The sequence below is a fragment of the Gadus macrocephalus genome, chromosome 3 (genome assembly GCF_031168955.1).
Source record: "Gadus macrocephalus chromosome 3, ASM3116895v1".
Classification (NCBI taxonomy): Eukaryota; Metazoa; Chordata; class Actinopteri; order Gadiformes; family Gadidae; genus Gadus; species Gadus macrocephalus.
In genome coordinates, this window is record NC_082384.1 from 20,550,209 (window position 1) to 20,571,885 (window position 21,677).

General features: G+C 44.5%; 2 protein-coding genes across 2 annotated transcripts in view; both read right to left on the reverse strand.

Moving 5' to 3' along the window:
- The window catches only part of ncapd3 (non-SMC condensin II complex, subunit D3), a 42,318-nt gene extending 27,481 nt beyond the window's left edge, over nt 1-14,837 (reverse strand). Inside the window, exons 1-20 of the mRNA XM_060047965.1 lie at nt 14,748-14,837; nt 13,665-13,822; nt 13,258-13,420; nt 12,455-12,621; nt 11,832-11,999; nt 11,673-11,734; nt 11,301-11,388; nt 10,793-10,926; nt 10,628-10,700; nt 9,685-9,810; nt 7,945-8,197; nt 7,799-7,837; nt 7,355-7,450; nt 6,857-6,930; nt 6,246-6,380; nt 5,261-5,481; nt 4,373-4,564; nt 3,391-3,488; nt 3,185-3,294; nt 2,870-2,977 (exon numbers count right to left, since the gene is read on the reverse strand). Of these exons, the coding sequence (XP_059903948.1) occupies nt 2,870-2,977; nt 3,185-3,294; nt 3,391-3,488; nt 4,373-4,564; nt 5,261-5,481; nt 6,246-6,380; nt 6,857-6,930; nt 7,355-7,450; nt 7,799-7,837; nt 7,945-8,197; nt 9,685-9,810; nt 10,628-10,700; nt 10,793-10,926; nt 11,301-11,388; nt 11,673-11,734; nt 11,832-11,999; nt 12,455-12,621; nt 13,258-13,420; nt 13,665-13,822; nt 14,748-14,799 (2,517 nt within the window). The 5' untranslated portion in view covers nt 14,800-14,837. The remainder of the gene's footprint in view (nt 1-2,869; nt 2,978-3,184; nt 3,295-3,390; nt 3,489-4,372; nt 4,565-5,260; nt 5,482-6,245; nt 6,381-6,856; nt 6,931-7,354; nt 7,451-7,798; nt 7,838-7,944; nt 8,198-9,684; nt 9,811-10,627; nt 10,701-10,792; nt 10,927-11,300; nt 11,389-11,672; nt 11,735-11,831; nt 12,000-12,454; nt 12,622-13,257; nt 13,421-13,664; nt 13,823-14,747) is intronic.
- Nucleotides 14,838-16,580: 1,743 nt separating this feature from the next.
- Nucleotides 16,581-21,652, reverse strand: tbce (tubulin folding cofactor E). The gene is made up of 16 exons (XM_060047972.1): nt 21,264-21,652; nt 20,989-21,073; nt 20,747-20,911; nt 20,532-20,617; nt 20,339-20,438; nt 20,152-20,254; nt 19,856-19,932; nt 19,434-19,526; nt 19,119-19,183; nt 18,867-18,931; nt 18,631-18,783; nt 18,353-18,506; nt 18,052-18,120; nt 17,766-17,825; nt 17,010-17,101; nt 16,581-16,852 (listed from the first exon to the last, which is right to left on the reverse strand). The coding sequence occupies exons 1-16, from the start codon at nt 21,394-21,396 to the stop codon at nt 16,757-16,759; spliced, it is 1,596 nt and encodes a 531-aa protein (XP_059903955.1). The 5' UTR covers nt 21,397-21,652; the 3' UTR covers nt 16,581-16,756.
- Between the last annotated feature and the right edge of the window lie 25 nt (nt 21,653-21,677).

Below are 21,677 nucleotides of genomic sequence, written 5' to 3' on the forward strand. Positions count from 1 at the left end.
TTAAAATGTGAGAGGACGACTTGTTTATATGCTATAGACCCTAGTGTGTATGTGGTATAAATGCTGGGACGAATATCGAATGATAAATATGTAAAACTTGTTGTTGAAAGTACGGAGAGTCGCGATTCCCATTGAAACTGGTGGCGCGGCGGTTAGCATTCACAACGAGTGCTTGCAAATCGTGAAAAATGCATTAAAATGTGAGAGGACGACTTGGTTATATGCTATAGACCCTAGTGTGTATGTGGTATAAATTCTGGGACGAATTTCGAATTATAAATATGTAAAACTTGTTGTTGAAAGTACGGAGAGTCGCGATTCCCATTGAAACTGGTGGCGCGGCGGTTAGCATTCACAACAAGTGCTGGTAAATCTTGAAAAATGCATTAAAATGTGAGAGGACGACTCGGTTATATGCTATAGACCCTAGTGTGTATGTGGTATAAATGCTGGGACGAATATCGAATGATAAATATGTAAAACTTGTTGTTGAAAGTACGGAGAGTCGCGATTCCCATTGAAACTGGTGGCGCGGCGGTTAGCATTCACAACGAGTGCTTGCAAATCGTGAAAAATGCATTAAAATGTGAGAGGACGACTTGGTTATATGCTATAGACCCTAGTGTGTATGTGGTATAAATTCTGGGACGAATTTCGAATTATAAATATGTAAAACTTGTTGTTGAAAGTACGGAGAGTCGCGATTCCCATTGAAACTGGTGGCGCGGCGGTTAGCATTCACAACAAGTGCTGGTAAATCTTGAAAAATGCATTAAAATGTGAGAGGACGACTCGGTTATATGCTATAGACCCTAGTGTGTATGTGGTATAAATGCTGGGACGAATATCGAATGATAAATATGTAAAACTTGTTGTTGAAAGTACGGAGAGTCGCGATTCCCATTGAAACTGGTGGCGCGGCGGTTAGCATTCACAACGAGTGCTTGCAAATCGTGAAAAATGCATTAAAATGTGAGAGGACGACTTGGTTATATGCTATAGACCCTAGTGTGTATGTGGTATAAATTCTGGGACGAATTTCGAATTATAAATATGTAAAACTTGTTGTTGAAAGTACGGAGAGTCGCGATTCCCATTGAAACTGGTGGCGCGGCGGTTAGCATTCACAACAAGTGCTGGTAAATCTTGAAAAATGCATTAAAATGTGAGAGGACGACTCGGTTATATGCTATAGACCCTAGTGTGTATGTGGTATAAATGCTGGGACGAATATCGAATGATAAATATGTAAAACTTGTTGTTGAAAGTACGGAGAGTCGCGATTCCCATTGAAACTGGTGGCGCGGCGGTTAGCATTCACAACGAGTGCTTGCAAATCGTGAAAAATGCATTAAAATGTGAGAGGACGACTTGGTTATATGCTATAGACCCTATTGTGTATGTGGTATAAATGCTGGGACGAATTTCGAATTATAAATATGTAAAACTTGTTGTTGAAAGTACGGAGAGTCGCGATTCCCATTGAAACTGGTGGCGCGGCGGTTAGCATTCACAACGAGTGCTTGCAAATCGTGAAAAATGCATTAAAATGTGAGAGGACTACTTGATTATATGCTATAGGCCCTAGTGTGTATGTGGTATAAATGCTGGGACGAATTTCGAATTATAAATATGTAAAACTTGTTGAAAGTACGGAGAGTCGCGATTCCCATTGAAACTGGTGGCGCGGCGGTTAGCATTCACAACGAGTGCTTGCAAATCGTGAAAAATGCATTAAAATGTGAGAGGACGACTTGGTTATATGCTATAGACCCTAGTGTGTATGTGGTATAAATGCTGGGACGAATTTCGAATTATAAATATGTAAAACTTAATGTTGAAAGTACGGAGAGTCGCGATTCCCATTGAAACTGGTGGCGCGGCGGTTAGCATTCACAACAAGTGCTGGTAAATCTTGAAAAATGCATTAAAATGTGAGAGGACGACTCGGTTATATGCTATAGACGCTAGTGTGTATGTGGTATAAATGCTGGGACGAATTTCGAATTATAAATATGTTAAACTTAATGTTGAAATTACGGAGAGTCGCGATTCCCATTGAAACTGGTGGCGCGGCGGTTAGCATTCACAACGAGTGCTGGTAAATCTTGAAAAATGCATTAAAATGTGAGAGGACGACTTGGTTATATGCTATAACAGAACATGAAGCAGTACTGTTATAACAGAACATGAAGCAGTACTGTTATAACAGAACATGAAGCAGTACTGTTATAACAGAACATGAAGCAGTACTGTTATAACAGAACATGAAGCAGTACTGTTATAACAGAACATGAAGCAGTACTGTTATAACAGAACATGAAGCAGTACTGTTATAACATGAAGCAGTACTGTTATAACAGAACATGAAGCAGTACTGTTATAACATGAAGCAGTACTGTTATATCAGAACATGAAGCATTACTGTTATAACAGAACATGAAGCAGTACTGTTATAACAGAACATGAAGCAGTACTGTTATAACATGAAGCAGTACTGTTATAACATGAAGCAGTACTGTTATAACAGAACATGAAGCAGTACTGTAATAACATGAAGCAGTACTGTTATAACATGAAGCAGTACTGTTATAACATGAAGCAGTACTGTTATAACATGAAGCAGTACTGTTATAACATGAAGCAGTACTGTTATAACATGAAGCAGTATTGTTATAACAGAACATGAAGTAGTACTGTTATAACAGAACATGAAGCAGTCCTGTTATAACAGAACATGAAGCAGTACTGTTATAACAGAACATGAAGCAGTACTGTTATAACAGAACATGAAGCAGTACTGCCATGATAGATAATAATCTATTGTCATAATAATAGATCATAAAAGACAGCGCGACGGCCTGCTCACCATGAGGTCCTGATCCAGGTCGTGACCCCCGGTCTGGCGCAACAGGATGCCGGCCAGGTAGGTCTCACACATCGACACCAAACCTCCACAGTGGAGGCCCAGGAAGGCCTTGAGAATCCACAAAAATCATCAGGACCCTAGTCCAGGACTGGGGATGGGCGCCCCCTCCTAGTTTATATCGTAGTTTCCACATTGTAGAACTCAAAACCAAATGTGGAGGAGGTGATGAAGAGGAGATGATGGAGAGGAGAGGAGGTGATGAGGAGGAGGGGAGCTGAAGGAGAGGAGGTGCTGGAGAGGCGAGGGAGGTTTTACCTGTGTTTGTTTGATGTCCTCTTTACGTCCTAGCTGAAACAAGGTTTCCATAGCAGCACTCATGACTTCCAAAGACAGCTCCATCGTCTTCAACCATGACATCAGCTCATCTGTACACAGACAGACAGGTCGTCATCAGACAGACGGGTGACGTACAGACAGGCGGGTCCTCAAGGAATGAAGAATTAAGTTGAGTGAGAACTCACCGACGATCCTGCTCTGCGTGTCCTCGTTGAAATACTCTGCGACGTCTCCCACCACACTGAGGATATGACAGCACGTCGTCATGGCAACCTCCTTGGTGCTGGAATGGGGCAGAGGCTTGATTAATGAGCATCCCATTACAGTGATGAGCGGTCACCACACCAAACCATGACCTTACTGTAACCACACCAAACCATGACCTTACTGTAACCACACCAAACCATGACCTTACTGTAACCACACCAAACCATGACCTTACTGTAACCACACCAAACCATGACCTTACTGTAACCACACCAACCCATGACCTTACTGGAACCACACCAAACCATGACCTTACTGTAACCACACCAACCCAAGGCCATGACCTTACTTAACAACACCAAACCATGACCTCACTGTAACCACACCAAACCATGACCTTACTGAAACCACACCAAACCATGACCTTACTGTAACCAAACCCTACATTAAATATGCAACCAACAATGAGCCATTAGAGCGATAAGTAAGTATAGAAGGAATATCCGTTCTCTGATACCTCCTCTGTATGAGATCATTCATATTGTTCATTGGTAAACTTCAATCAGAGCACATCTTGAGATTGAGCAAACGTTTCTTTCTCGAAGTTTATTTTCAAAATAAGGTGGGTATAGGTTAGACCCCCCCCCCAGTCGTGGGTCTAACCTGTACCCACCTGACCATGTGGTCCCAGGTGTGGATCAGTCCTGTACCCACCTGACCATGTGGTCCCAGGTGTGGATCAGTCCTGTACCCACCTGACCATGTGGTCCCAGGTGTGGATCAGTCCTGTACCCACCTGACCATGTGGTCCCAGGTGTGGATCAGTCCTGTACCCACCTAACCATGTGGTCCCAGGTGTGGATCAGTCCTGTACCCACCTGAGCATGTGGTCCCAGGTGTGGATCAGTCCTGTACCAACCTGACCATGTGGTCCCAGGTGTGGATCAGTCCTGTACCCACCTGAGCATGTGGTCCCAGGCCTGCAGGACAGGTGTGAGGGGCAGGTTGGGCGTGCAGCGGGCCACCTGGGACAGCAGCAGCCATGCCCCGCCTGCGTGCTCGGCCTCCGTGTGGGACAGCAGGCTGGAGCAGAAGGACTTGGAGAACTTGTTCTGCTTGGACCACACGCTGAAGGCCCGGCTGAAGTAGCGGCTGGGACCACGGCAGGAGCAGAAGGCGGCAGGTTAGCATCGGGGTCCCACCGGGCGGGCCACTTGCCATAGCTTTCTCATTCAGATGTCTGCACTACTAATGTATTCGTTCCCCATCTTTATACCGAGACCGTCTTGGTCTCATGTGCTCCCAAGGTTGATTCAGTGCCGCCTTGAAGTATTGATATTTTGTAGGGATGCACCGAATATTCGGCCACCGAAAAATGTTTGGTCGAAAATGGCCCAAAACATAATTTTCGGTTTCGGCCGAAGGAGTAAAAAGGCCGAAAAAAAATACAAAAAAATTATATATTTTTTAAAGGTACATTGTTCTTAAATTCTTGCTATAAGGTCTGCTGGAATGTTAGAAAACGTTCAGCATTAAATAAATATTTTGTATCAAATTTGTAATAGATTTTTTTTTTATTGAAAAGCAAAACAAAAAAAGTTTATAAAGGACATTTAATTGTTTGATTTATGCAATGGTGAAAAATTAAAGCAAAATGAATGAAAAACAGCGAAAGCGACATTCGGTATTCGGTTTCGGCCAACTGTTTCAGTATATTCGGTTTCGGCCAAGAATTTTCAGTTCGGTGCATCCCTAATATTTTGTAGTATTCTTCCACCAGGTCCTCTGTAGTGGAGGACAGAGGACAGAGGACCTGGTGGAGGACAGAGGACCTGGTGGAGGACCTACCTGAGCTCCGGACACTCGTAGCAGAGCAGCCCGAGCAGGTCCCAGGCCAGCCGCTGTGGGGCGTCGAGGTGGCGCTGGGGGGAGTAACCTTTGACCTGGCAGAGGAGGGTCTCCTCCAGGGCTTCCAGAGCCTTCTCCTGCACCGAGCTCTCGGCGTCCACCAGCGCCGGGACCACGCCCTGCAGCCAGGCCCGCTGCACCACGCCACTGTCGGGCCGGGCCTGGGGGAGTGGGGAGCGGGTCATGGGTCTGGCTACGTCTGCCTGTGGAGCTGCTCTTCTGATCGATGCTATCAGATCTTCAAACAGATAATCATTGAGGAGGTCGTCTCTTGAGAAAATTGCAATTGACCCGTCGCTAAGCTCCGCCCTTCGAACGCAGGTGAGCCACTGACAATCTAGCCTTGACTATACTCGGGCATCGGACACCAGGACTGAAAACGACAGGGATGAGGCAAAATATAACAATTTAATGGTGGATTTATGTCGTTTGTTTAAAAAAATGAATTGAACATTGTCAAACGATGAGCTTGGGGTACATGTAACACGGATGGTCGGTATCCCGGGAGGTTGTAGAATGGGGTATATTCCATCCCTTTTCCCAAGCCACAACAGGACAAGAAAAAGTGTGAAATGTGGATCAGACTGTGCGGCAGGCCAGAATACCAACTGAATTTAAGCATGTTACCTTCTGTAATTATTTAAAAGTTTTGAATATACCCCTCCATAGAATAATGTAAACCCTTTCGATTGATCCCGGAAGAAATTAAATCATTTTCCACCCAAAACTTGTCCAAAACCTGCTTTGATATACTGTAAGCTGACGTTTTTCCCATACGTTTTTGTTATCGAGTCTTGTTTGTTTGTCCGAGTTCGTCACGGTAAAGACGGGGGGGGGGCGTGACTTAGCGACAGGTCAATTCAGAGAATGTTCTCGATCTGCGACTAAGGCGGGCTTTCCCAGGGAACCAATCAGGTGGACTCACAGTGAGCAGCTCCCCAAGACACTGCAGGGCCTTCTTCTTGACGGACAGGGCGGGGTCGCGGCAGCGGTCCGACAACACCGACAAGTTCTCCGTCGTCATGGGGATGACCCCGTGCTTCAGCAAGGCAAGGATGGCCTGGGACAGAGGTCAAAGGTCAGAATTCTATGTTCTCCACTTTATAAGAAAGTCCTCCAACTGCTCTGATTGGCTCAGAAGGTTTCTTGAACTACAGCCAGCTTCCTATAGGATCAAGGGTTTCTTGAACTAAAGCAAAGGTTCCTATTGGCTCAGAAGGTTTCTTGAACGACAGCCATTTTCCTATTGGATTAGACGGTTTCATAAAATACAGCGAGGTTCCTATTAGCTTAGATGGTTTCCCTCCAATATTTGAATGATTTGATTGGTATTTTTTGTACTTTACATATTTTATTGACTATAAAATCTTTATCCAAAGAAATAAAAACTAATCGTATTTATCATAATTATTCAACATATATCACAAGCATACATATCATTGTAGGCTTTCCATGCTAAGAGAGGCAGCACCAAAATAGGATAATACTAGTAACGTAACAGCCCAGTGAGTTGAATAAAGTTTGGCTCTCTGTCACCTGCAGAGCAGACTTCCGGACCCCCGTCTTGCAGTCGGCCACACGTCTCATTAGCAGGGCCAGGTTCTCTTTACCTGGGGAACACCCGAACATGTTAACACACGTTCACACATTTTAACACGTTAACACACATATGCACGTTTAATCACTTTTACACACGTCTTTACATGTGTGCACATGCTAACCCCCATGTTAACACAAACACACACACCGGTTTACAATTTCTTTAACATTATACATGTTGACATGATGATTTAACACGATACATGTTAAGGAAACATGTGTTAACACGTAACATGTTCCATTTGATTTGTTTTGTTAAGTTAGTCATGTTAAAGCCTAGTGACGGGAAAGGTTTGTGACGGGAAAGGTTAGCGATAGTAAAGGTTAGTGATTTTAAATGTTAGTGATGGTAAAGGTTAGTGATAGTAAATTTTAGTGATAGTAAAGTTTAGTGACGGTAAATGTTAGTGATAGTAAAGGTTATTTCAGGGTTACCTTCGTAGCCGGTGGGGTCCCCAGTGTTGGTGATCTCCAACGTCTTAAAGGACAGCGTGCGATACGTCTTCTGGGTCTGCTGGGCGCCAATCGTTCCTGAGATCAACCAATCAAACGCTAGAGCTACCTAAACAAACCAGCTCTCAGCCAATCACACGCTAGAACTACCTGGAAAGACCAACTCTCAGCCAATCACACGCTAGAACTACCTAGACACACCAGCCCCCAGCCAATGACACGCTAGAACTACCTAGACACAGCAGCTCTCAGCCAATGACACGCTAGAGCTACCTAGACAAACCAGCCCTCAGCCAATCACACGCTAGAACAACCTAGACACAGCAGCTCTCAGCCAATCAAGCGCTGGGACAACCTAGAATCACCAGCTCTCAGTGGTGTAGATTAAAGGGATGAGACATGTCATTGAAGCGTTAAGTTGAGTACCTTCAGTGGATTCTCCCTCCAGGACCGTGCTGATCCCAGCTACACACACACACACACACACACACACACACACACTTAGGACTGCAGTATATACAAGACAGACAGTGTATGTATGTATATAAAATAGATCTAGATAGAGTACATACAGGTGGTGAAGAGGTCCTGCACGGCACGGGAGGCGTTGAGGGAAGGCATCTCGAGGACCTGGGCCAGGCAGGAGAGGGCGTGGCCACGCACGGTGGGGGAGGAGTCAGTGCGGCGGCTGAACAGCAGGCTCTGCACCAGGTAGCGGTGGGGCAGAAGGGCCGCCACCTCCGCTGCTGCCCCCAGCTCCGCAGCTCTCTCCGGCTGCTGCAGCAGCACCATCACCACGTCCACCGCAAACAGACGGTACACCATCTAACATAACACACAATGTAGGCATTACACAGATATAACATACAATAATACAGAACCTTCTACAGCACATATAACACACAATAATATAATATATAACAAAATACAAATGATATAACATACAATAATACAGAACCTTCTACAGCACATATAACACACAATGATATAATATATAACAAAATACAAATGATATAACATACAATGATACAGAACCTTCTACAGCACATATAACACACAATAATATAATATATAACAAAATACAAATGATATAACATACAATGATACAGAACCTTCTACAGCACATATAACACACAATAATATAATATATAACAAAATACAAATGATATAACATACAATAATACAAAACCTTCTACAGCACATATAACATACAATAATATAATGTATAACAAAATACAAATGATATAACATACAATGATACAGAACCTTCTACAGCACATATAACACACAATAATATAATATATAACAAAATACAAATGATATAACATACAATAATACAAAACCTTCTACAGCACATATAACATACAATAATATAATATATAACAAAATACAATAGATATAACATACAATAATACAGAACCTTCTACAGCACATATAACACACAATAATATAATATATAACAAAATACAAATGATATAACATACAATAATACAGAACCTTCTACAGCACATATAACATACAATAATATAATGTATAACAAAATACAAATGATATAACATACAATAATACAGAACCTTCTACAGCACATATAACACACAATAATATAATATATAACAAAATACAAATGATATAACATACAATAATACAGAACCTTCTACAGCACATATAACACACAATAATATAATATATAACAAAATACAAATGATATAACATACAATAATACAGAACCTTCTACAGCACATATAACACACAATAATATAATATATAACAAAATACAAATGATATAACATACAATAATACAAAACCTTCTACAGCACATATAACATACAATAATATAATATATAACAAAATACAAATGATATAACATACAATGATACAGAACCTTCTACAGCACATATAACACACAATAATATAATATATAACAAAATACAAATGATATAACATACAATGATACAGAACCTTCTACAGCACATATAACACACAATGATATAATATATAACAAAATACAATAGATATAACATACAATAATACAGAACCTTCTACAGCAGATATAACATACAAAAATAATAGATATAACATAGAATAATATAGAACCATTCAACGGATACAACATACAATAATAGAATATAACCATTCAATAGATATAATAATAATAATAATAATAATATAATAATAATTGGATTAGCTGGGTGGAGGAGGTGGTGGGTGGTGTTACCTAGGAGGTGGAGGGGGTTGTTACATTTAAGTGTGTGGGCAGAGGTAGAGGTGGTGTTACCTTGGAGGGTGTGGGTGGAGTGGATGGGTGGTGTTACCTTGGTGTGTCGGGAGTATCCAGAGAGCCACTTAACGAAGGAGGCGTAGTCTTCACTGGGCAACAGAGCCACCAGCACGCCCACCGCTTGGGAGCCATGGCAACGGTACTCACACTTCTCCAACATCTGAAAAGATCAAACTTTATCAGAACAGCCACGGCACCAGGTGGATGTACTAATAAAGTTCCATAACCTGGATCTATGTGATAGGTGTAAACAGGAGTGAACCTGGATCTATCCGACAGGTGTAAACAGGAGTGAATCTGGATCTATCTGATAGGTGTAAACAGAAGTGAACCTGGATCTATCTGATAGGTGTAAACAGGAGTGAACCTGGATCTATCTGATAGGTGTAAACAGGAGTGAATCTGGATCTATCTGATAGGTGTAAACAGGAGTGAACCTGGATCTATCCGACAGGAGTGAATCTGGATCTTTCTGATAGTTGTAAACAGAAGTGAATCTGGATCTATCTGATAGGTGTAAACAGGAGTGAACCTGGATCTATTTGACAGGAGTGAATCTGGATCTATCTGATAGGCGTAAACAGGAGTGAATCTGGATCTATCTGAAAGGGGTAAACAGGAGTGAATCTGGATCTATGTGATAGGTGTAAACAGGAGTGAACCTGGATCTATGTGATAGGTGTAAACAGGAGTGAACCTGGATCTATCCGACAGGAGTGAATCTGGATGAATCTGATAGTTGTAAACAGAAGTGAATCTGGATGTATCTGATAGTTGTAAACAGGAGTGAACCTGGATCTATTTGACAGGAGTGAATCTGGATCTATCTGAAAGGGGTAAACAGGAGTGAATCTGGATCTATCTGATAGGTGTAAACAGGAGTGAATCTGGATCTAATAGGTGTAGCCCTGAGCATGTGAATTTGGCTCTATCTTAAAGGTATACATGAGATTTAGCGTGGGTAGTTGGCCTCTGACCTGGAAACAGATGTGTTGCAGGAGGATCTGCACGAAAGGCAGGGCGGTCTCCTTCATCTCCTCGACCAGGTGACTACACACACACACACACGCACACAAAGACAATTAAAACCGTCACACTGGAAGGGAGAGATTATAAACCCTGCAGCATGAAGCGATGTGTACCAGACAAACTGGAGGGCGTGGCCACGGGCGGCCACGACAGTCTGCGATATCACAAGGAGGGCGGGTCTTCCTCTGTTGGCCTTGCTCATCATCAGGATCACATATAGGAGCCTATGGAAGATTCTCCTCAAGCTCTGCACACACACACACACACACACACACACACACACACACACACACACACACACACACACACACACACACACACACACACACACACACACACACACACACACACACACACACACACACACACACACATTACACATCCTAGGCCAGTCCTAATGACAAAGAACCTCAATCTGCTACAAGCCTCTTTAGCTGAAAGACTTTATAGTAGTAAGAGTAATAGTAGTAGTAAATATTAATAGTAGTAAATATTAATAGTATGAATAGTAGTAGTAAATACTAAAAGTAGGAATAGTATATAGTATAGTATTAGTCCATAGTAACAGAATAAACTGCAGACTGATATCCAAGCGTCAGAGAATTATGGGATGCGTCCTACCTCCTTCTGGTCTCCGTGGTACTGGGAGAGGAGCAGGCGGAGACCACAGAAGGCCATCTCAGGTAAGCTCTCCAGCCTGGACACATCCCTGAGGAACATGCACACGTTACCATACTCAACATACACACACATTAACATGATGCACACACTGCAAACTGTGTGTGATCTGACGGCCGTGACGGGAGAGTTCAGCAGCTAGGCGCTACGTTGTGCTGGGCGCACACACACACACACACACACACACACACACACACACACACACACACACACACACACACACACACACACACACACACACACACACACACACACACACACACACACACACACACACACACACGTTAACCCTGTGGCAACGCCCCCCCCACTCACTGTTGAGCAGAGAACCTCAGTTGTCCTTGGACTGCCTCAAAGTAAACCAGCTTAGTGAAGATCTGAAGGAGACAGAAAGCGATTCGTTCATCATTAATCAATAATAATCAACGACGAAAGACAACTGAATGGTGGGCTAGCTGGGCGTGTCAGCGGTACCTGGGTACAGTTGATAGCGCTCTGGCGCGTGTCCTTGAGGGAGAAGGTTTTGAGGAGTCTGAGGAGACTCTGGACCAGGAGCACCACTCCGTCTCTGATGGTCACCAGGTCCTTGGCTGACAGGTGCACCTCCTCCTCATCCTCCTCGTGCTCCTCCTCCATGTCCACCTGGGGGAGGGAGCACCGTGAGCCAGGAGCTACCAAGCTAGCAGAGCAACGTGACACATGGGTTTCCTTTGTACAGCCACAGTGCATTATAGAGTTAGAGGCAAGGTGGTCACTTCCCCCATAAGGGGTAGAGCTGTGCCATTAATTTAATTTTTGCGTCAAACTCTCCTAAAAGTAATATAATCGATAATTTAGTCGTTTTCTTTTACATTATTTTAAATCTGAACATTTTCTATTCCAACATTTACGGATTTTTTTAGAGGGACATTTCCATAATTCTCAGTGTTTTTTATTGGAGAGAAATGCTGAAAAAACGAATCATGTTTTCAAACTCAAAAATGATTGTTTGAATATTCGTGATTTCAATATTGACCAAAATAATCCTTATTATGATTTTTTCCATTATCGAGCAATAAAGGGTCAGGTTAGGTACAGAGTGGGTTCCTGGGTCTGACCTCGTCGTGGTCTTTGCGTGGAGGCTTGGAGCGCTTGCCTTCGGCCTGGCTGCCCTTCGCGGCATCCTTCTTGCGTTTCTTGGTGAAGTCCTGTGGCCAGCAGTGAGACGGCAGGTCTGAGCAGGTGTCAAACAACACCTGGTGGAACATCTGGTTGGCAATGCTCCCTGGAGCAGAGAAACACACCGTCAACATCTACTCTCCGCTCACAGCACAGAATACATTCACATCTACTGTCCAATCATAGAGAATACATTAACTAACCTCTACTGTCCAATCACAGCACAGAATACATTCACATCTACTGTCCAATCATAGAGAATACATTAACTAACCTCTACTGTCCAATCACAGCACAGAATACATTCACATCTACTGTCCAATCATAGAGAATACATTAACTAACCTGTCCTCTACAGTCCAATCACAGCACAGAATACATTAACATCTGCTGTCCAATCACAGAGAATGCATTAACTCATCTCTAGTGTCCAATCACAGCAGAGAATACATTAATTAATCTCTACTGTCCAAACACAGCAGAGATTAAATTAACTAACCTCTACTGTCCAATCACAGCAGAGAAACATGAGAAACAATGAAAGTGAAACATAAAAGGCCTCATTGTTTAGCAGTGATGATGAACGTGGAGGTGGAGGAAGTGTTGGAGGTGTAGTAGTTGGAGAAGATGTAGGAGGTGGTGGAGGTGCAGTAGTTGGAGGTGTAGGAGGAGGTAGTGGAGGTGCAGTAGACGGAGGAGATGCAGGAGGTGGTGGTGGTGCAGTAGACGGAGGTGGTCTCACCGGGGACCCCCAGCAGCAGTAGGTAGAGGGAGGCGGCCTGCAGGGCGGTGGTCCTCTGGTGGGCGGAGGCTCCATTGCTCCTCCCCTTTAGCACCAGGTAGGCCAGCAAGGCCACCAGACTCCTGGTGGACCCCCCACTGTTCCCCAGCTCCTCCCATACGATCTGGAGGGAACAGGGGGAGCACCGTAACTAACACACACAAATACACACTCCTGCTACCAAACATACACTCCTGCTAACACACACACACACACACACCACTACTACTACTATTAACACACACACACACACACACACACACACACACACACACACACACACACACACACACACACACACACACACACACACACACAACTACTAACACACACACACACTCCTGCTAACACACACACACCTCCCCTACCTGGCCCGAGTCGTCCCGCTGGTCAGAGGCGTAGGGCAGCAGGCAGCTGTACAGCCGGGTGAAGGCCTTGACTCCACCCACACTGATCTCTTCTTCTATGGTTGCATCCAGGGGCTCCACCTCCGTAAACTCATAATCCCATAACACCTCGACCCAAACTGGACAGTGGACACCAAAGTTTACAACAGCTCAACTTACTTTTACTTGACCAAGCTCCTTAATGACCTGCCCCTGTACAGTCTACCCCTACCTGCTCCAGGACCGGTCTCCTACTGTCTTACCTGCGCCATAATGACCCGTCTCTGTACTGTCTAACCCAGGGGTCTCAAACTCAACTTACCTGGGGGCCGCTGGATGTGGAGTCTGGGTCAGGCTGGGCCACATCAAGTATGCCACAAAAAAAAGGTAGCACAACTGACCCAATCTAAGTTAATGATCGGGCTATAATTAGATCATCTAAACTTTGATGTCAAGTAGGGGGCCACAAAATATCATCCCGCGGGCCTCAATTGGCCCCCGGGCCGCGAGTTTGAGACCCCTGGTCTAACCCCTACCTGCTCCGTAAAGACCTGTCTCTGTACGGTCTAACCCCTACCTGTTCCATAATGACTTGTCTCCTACTGTATTACCCTTACCTGTTCCTTAATGACCCGTCTCCTACCGTCTAACCCGTACCTGCTCCTTAATGGCCTGTACTGTCTAACCCCTACCTGCTCCATAATGACCTGTCTCCTACTGTCTAACTCTAACCCTTACCTGCTCCCTCATGACCCGTCTCTGTATTTACTATAACAGACAGGCTCTATTGCACACGGTTAGCTTCTAACTGGTATCTGCTTCATGATTATTTGTCATGTTGAATATAGTATGTTAGTAATGTTGAATGGACGATCTCATCAGAGCGGTTAGCTTTTGTTAATAAGTCGAATGCATTATTGGTCCCTGGCTTAACACAAGGCATTGGCAACACCGAAATAGTTGTGCAAACTGTGTAAAGTGTCACTGGGTTTCGTTGAATAAACTGTCCAACTCAACCCGAGTTAAGTTTCATAAACCTTTCCATAATTAACTCGTAAACTGTACCTGAGTTTAGGTTGTTTAGGCGGAGAAACTGCAGCGCTCCGGATACCTCCATCTTTGTTTTGAAACAGCCCGCCAGACCGCCAGACTCTCCTTTTTGCCGGCGAGAACAGGCGGGAAACTCGATCGCCCCCTACAGCACGAGCTGGCGTGGACTATCAAGGCTTTATTTAGGGGTCCGAGAAGCGAAGATGCTTGGCCCCTTTTGTTTCTCTAACATTTTTTTTCCCCTCCAATTCCCGTAATAGTCATACTGCAGCCTATACAGTAAGTCAAAAACTCTTGAAATGTTCAGGTATGGTTACAATAACCCCCTCTACCCATAAACCCAAATCTGTCGTACTGTCTGCACCCAAAGGTGGCGCTATTGTAAAAAAAAATCATGAATTAGGTTTATGACCTGGACTCAAAATTCCATCCGAATAATAATCTCTAGAATCAGACGCATTTATAAAACCCTGAACATGATAAAAAGATTCACATACTACAAAAATTCACCAAAACCGCCACATAAGATCTTTAGACCAAGCCTGACAAAAATTTGTTTTAGTTAGTTCCATTTGAGAAATATTGGCCAATAAGATTGGAGCAGTTAGCCCATTATTCTTATATGACCATTTTGTTATTGTATAAAAATCATCAAGCTATTATTAGGTGGATACCAATACTAATCACTACTAATAAACCCAAATTGTAGTACTGCACCCAAAGGTGGCGCTATTTAAATAAAAAATATGATTTAGCCTTATTTCTCCTTTCGAGATTGACCTGGACTCAAAATTCTTTCATCATATTATCTCTAAAATCAGAAACATCTTTTTCACCCTGGTCTTCTGCTCTAAAAGTGTTGACTTTTCCCACAATTTCATAGAAAAGCCAAACGTCCAGTCTCAACCCATTTTGCCTACATGACCATTTTGTTATTGTGTAACTACCATACGGCTATCATAAGGTGGATACCATAAACAGTGCAAATTTTCAGATCTGTTAACGTTAATTCTCTTGTGAAATGTATACTTGGAGTTTTCTGGATGTTGTGTGCATATCAATCGACATTTTCACCATGTGAATGAGGTTTCATGCTGTTCTCAGGAATGTCAGTGGCTCAACGGGATAATGCCGTGTACTGGTGATCCTTAGGTTGAACATCAACACAACATTGAACAGCACCTGAAATTCATCAGGCAATGAACAATCCGGCTAGTTTCAAAGAATCGGACTGCCAAGACACAGTATGCCTATGTTTAATTTCCCCCTAATTTCAACGATTTTTCAGATATATGCTTTGAAGAAAGCCCTTAATTCACTTCAGAATTGTGTGCTTTGAGTTTTCTGGATGTTGTGTGCCTATCAACAGACATTTTGACCATGTGAATGAGGCTGCAGTTCAGGTTTATAAGTGGAACATCTTTCCTTAAATATGACAATTATGTTATATTTATATATCTAAGTTTGCTCGGACTCTGTTAATCACTGCTTGCGGTTATATTTTCCTTTTAATCTTGCTCCTTTGACTTGCCAATATTAATCTGTAGCACTAGCAGTACTTATTCTGTATTTTAACACGAAGAATGTTTTTTGTGAAAAACGTTTTGTATGTATAGTTTGTATATACATTGTGTATATCTCCCTATTCTTTGCATGTCGGTTTACCAACAACTGTTTCAGGAACTGCTGTTTATATTTTGGGAAAAAAAAAACAATAATGGGAGTAAAAAAAAAATTCAATAAAAAGCTACTAAAATTCTTAACAGAGAATTCAGAAAGGGTGATGAAATCATTCAGGAGCCTGATGTTATCTGATGGACACATGAATGAATTCACTCCAACATGCAGTTTGTTTCTAGACAGTTGAAGAGTGTTTATTATGGTCTGTTTGAGTATAAGGCAGGGAAGACAAAGCATTTAGACATAGCTGTGGCAGGTTCTGGGTCAGGGATTCTAGTCCTAACTGACCCGGTCCTAAACCTCTTGACCCCGCCCTTGTGCGGTTATGGCCCAGGGGTCGAAGGTCACGTTCGGCGGACCAGCAGGGAGTCTCCGTTCTCTATGGAGTAGAACTGGAGCGGCTTCAGGTCATTGTCCAGGTCCACCTCAGACCCGTTCATCTGGAGAACCACACACCTTGTATTAACACATCAGACACACACACACACACACACACACACACACACACACACACACACACACACACACACACACACACACACACACACACACACACACACACACACACACACACACACACACACACACACACACTACCTTGGGCCCTGTGTAGGTCAGTGTGATTGCTGCTCCGGGGACTTTGAGCATCCTGGACAGAAGGCCCTTCACCTTCTGCACCGTCATGGAGTCTGGAGGAGCAGGAGAACCGTCAGTTAGCTGCTAATTAGCCACTAGTTAGCCACTAGGTGGTTGTGAGTCACACCGTGCTTCCTATTTCCTTCCATATTAAAAATATAATAAAACTGATTTTGCGAGTGGATGAGCTTGAGCTTAATACGTGTATTTACAGAATGGCCAGTCTACCCCATGTGGATCTGAAAACTGTGGAAACTTTATTAGTCTAAGACCGTTGGCCGATTGCCTTCCCCAATTACCTGCTTACAGGTCCCGCCTCCAGCTACATCATGATTGGTTGGAAAATATAGGTAGCAAAAGAGAGGGAAACGTCTCCTTCACCCAGATCTGAGCTCGTCTGCCAACAGTTTAGATATCGATTTTTTTTGTCTGATTTGTGAGATTAGTGGCTAGCCACTAGTTAGCCACTGCTTAGGTGTAAGTTAGCTGCTAGTAAACCAATAGTTAACCACTAGTTAGCCGCTGATGGGTGTAAGTTAGCTGCTAGTTTGAGTTATCAGCTAATAAGACGCTAGTTAGCTGCCATGCAGCAGCTAGTTTGCGCTCCTAAGCTAGTGTGAAGACCACTAGTTAGCTGCTGGTTAGCCTCTGTTAGCGGCTAGTGACCTTAATTGCCTCTGCTTAGCACTACAGAAGAAAAAGCGTTGCCTGTTGTACCTGGTAGCTTCTTAACAACGGGAAGACGCTCCGCCTCCTCTGGACAGACAATGGTCACACCTGGAGAGACAGGGGAGAGGAGTCAGAGGAGAGACAGGTGAGAGGAGAGACAGGTGAGAAGAGTGAGAGGAGAGACAGGGAGACAGGTAAGAGAAGGAGAGACAGGGGACCGTAGACACAGGGGAGAGGAGATAAATGTGTACAAAGATATTCATTTAAATCTCTATCATATCTAAATTAATGGGTCAATTGTGTGTCATTGTGAAGGAAGGGGGCGGGGACTAACTGATCAGCTGATTCTTGAGAGCGAATGGCGTCTGCTTCTTAAGTTCTCCTTCCTCTGCAGCGCCATACTCTGGGGAACACACACACACACACACACACACACACACACACACACACACACACACACACACACACACACACACACACACACACACACACACACACACACACACACACACACACACACACACACACACACACACACACACACAATAGAGATGTTATTTCTGAGCTGCTCGGTATGTAATGTAGTTCTGCGCTGCTCTGCGGTGTAGTGTTATGTCTCTGAGGAGGCGGTGTACTTTGGATGAGTGGCAGGTAGCGGGGGTGCGTGCAGGTGAAGGCGGCACTGGGCCGGTTCTCCGCGGGGTCCCGGTTCCCTCCGGACGCCAGCCACTCCAATCCGAACGTCTTGATGTAGTCGAGCTCCGCCCCCCGGCGGTCATCTGGTAGCACCTGGTCGCCGCCATGGGAACACGTACACAACATTTGAAACCTTCATGCAAACCAGTTTCAACTGTATTTGAAACCATTGTGACCAGTTCACGTGCTAAACCGGTCCGGGCCGGTTTCTACCAACCCGACTCTTGTTGAGGACGGCCAACTGGGGCAGCTTGGCTATGATGAGCTGATTGGCTGTCTGAGGCGTGAGGTCGTTGGTCAGCTGGTTGTTATGGCGAAAGGAAAGCTCCACCAGGCTCTGTAGCTTAGCCAGCTCATTCACCGCTGACCACTAGAGGGAGACAGAGACTCAGTGTGTGAGTGTGTAAGTGTGCGAGTGTGTGAGTGAGTTATAGAGTTATAGAGATTGTGTACCTGAGCGATGTTGTTGTGGTTCAAGATGAGAACCTTCAGGGTGGTAAACATCCCGGTTTTTCCCCCTATGAAGAAAAGAAGTAAAGGGTCATACGTCTTATGCTGCCATATTGAGTCTAGCTCCCATGGTTGCATGCCAACAGAGGTAGTTAAAGTCTATGGAGAGGCTTACAAAGGAACAAAAATGTGATGGAGAGGCTAACAAAAAGGCTATAGAGAGGCTAAAAGAGGTAAATAAAGGCTGTTAACTACCGGGAGGAACGTCGTCGAACTGCAGACCAGACAGCTCCGTCGTGGACAGGTTCAGGTTCTCCAGCCTAGGAAGACAATGTCCTCAAGGTAGGTTAGGTATCCTCTGATCATCTCTTCTGATATGATGTACTTTATTATTAAGGTGAGGTAATTGGCAATTAGTAAATACCTGGGCATGTGTAATTGGTAATTGGTAAATACCTGGGCATGTGTAATTGTTAAATACCTGGGCATGTGCAATTGGTAAATACCTGGGCATGTGTAATTGGAAATTGGTGAATACCTGGGCCTGTGTAATTGGTAATTGGTACCTACCTGGGCAGGTAAGCCAGGCTGAGGATGCTGTCTTGTACTAATGGGTTACTGGACAGGTCAAGCACTCTCAGGTCCTGCAGGACATCCAGCGGCCTTCAGGGGAGATGGGCAGCAGGTCATTATTACGTGAAACACCTTATAACTAGCTATTAACCAGGTTCTTACCAGCTTCTAACCAGCTTTCAACTAGCGTGCAGCCCGTTTTGTACCGGCTTCTAATTAGCCTATAATCTGCTTCTAAGCCACTTCCTGTCTGCTTTATACAAGCTAATAACTAGCTTCTATCCTGCTTTGCACCAGCTATTAACCAACTCAGTACCAGCTTCTAAACCGCTTCGTACCAGCTTCTAACCCGCTTGACACTAGCTTCAAGCCAGCTTCTAACCAGTTCACTGGGGTATAGAATCCACCAAACAGCCCACCTGCTGAGTTCTGTGATGTCGTTCTCTGCGACGTAGAGCTCTTCCAGCCGTGGCCACATGGGGGCGCACTGGAGCACCTGAAAGTCAAAGAGCAGATCATTCATTTACAAAATCCTCCATTATCTGATCAAACATGTCCATAATATTATCAAGTACAATTTTATATGATTAACCATATAGTAAAGGGTGTTATGATATGCTATCCAGTTCTACTGAAGCACATTTACAGAGATGAGTGAATCATTAGACAAGGATAAAAGCGGCTGTTACATCATGGTGTGAGGGCCTGGCCGTACCTGCGTCCATGTGAGCTGACAGCCGGCCAGGGACAGCACGGTCAGGCTAGAGAAGGCGTGACTTAGAGACACGGGGTCGGAGATCAGTGACAGGCGGTTGTGGCTGAGAGAGCGACAGGAAGTAGAGGATTGGTTAGAGTCACGTGACCGGAAACACACACACGACACCCCTTCCCCGTCCCCTTACCTGAGGAGCAGCTCTCGCAGGTGCTCAATGTTCTCTGTGATCTCCGCCACATTCTCCCAGCTGGACAGGAGGTTACCACACAGGTCCAGAGATCTCACATCTACAACAGGCTAAGGAGAGCACGCCACGGTACACACTAACATAAAATAGAAAAAATATTATTTATCAAAAACAACAGCAACGAGAAGGATACCGGGCATGAAGGTCCGGATTTGGTCTCCGGGTCCAGGACTGCTGACCTCCCGATGCCTGAGAGAGACCACCCCCAGACTGTCGGCCCTGCAAACACCACCCTGATGACATCACCGCCACAGCCTCCAGATGACATGACCTCCTATATACCATTAGACTTTAACTATATACTTAGACTTTATATCTCCCCTGGGGCGGCTGCTCTTAGGTGGCTACCTGTTCTTGGTGAAACCGGAGACCTCCACGGTCTTGGAAGCGATGGTGGTCTGGGGACCAAACACCTCCTGCAAGTTGAACTGGTAGAGGTCCCGCACGGCACTCATGAAGTCCACCCCGAAGGAGGCCTTCTTGGGCCGCACGAAGGATCCCCCCGTGGGGTGTCTGAGCACAAGCAATACAAATCACACTCTGATAGTCTGCACTGGGTCAAGGCAGAGGAGGAAAGGGGTCAGGACTACCTGCAGGTGAAGTACTTGATGCCCTCATGGCTGCCGTCGTGTTTCCCACGCTCCGAACTGTCCCACTCCACGCCCAGCCACGGCCCTGACAGACACACACATCACTGCTTCATCCCTAGCTATGTAGAGCAGACATTAACTGGATTATGTATGACATTGTGCAATAAAATATCCAAGTACTGTCCTTTCTGAACTCTGTCGGCTTCAATGTGATGAAGTTGGAGGCCGACATGTCATTAGTTCAGTGGATCTAATCACACCGACCCGGTGTATACCTGCTGTCGGAGGGACCTCTCCCACGTAGCGCACCGTTCCTCGCTCTCCCTCGCAGGACACCCGTCGACCGAGAGCCTCCGCCGGCATCTCCACCTCTCTACTGTCCGCTGCAGACATATTATCCAAAACCATACAGACGGCTGCCGTCTCACACCCGATCTTCTAGAAGATGTTAAAATGCTGCCTCTTAATTTATCACGGACCAAACACTGGCACGAACAGTTGGGATTATTTACAAAAATAAAGTGAATAAGAGTTTAGGGGCAATAATGGCACAATAGAATAACTATGTTCGAACCACCGCAAAAATGCCAGAGTTATTCATTATTGCTCCCAAAAGGTTTGTTTGGCATCTCAAAAAATGGACCGGAAATGACATTTGTAAATGTTGCACCACAACATTGCCGCAGAAT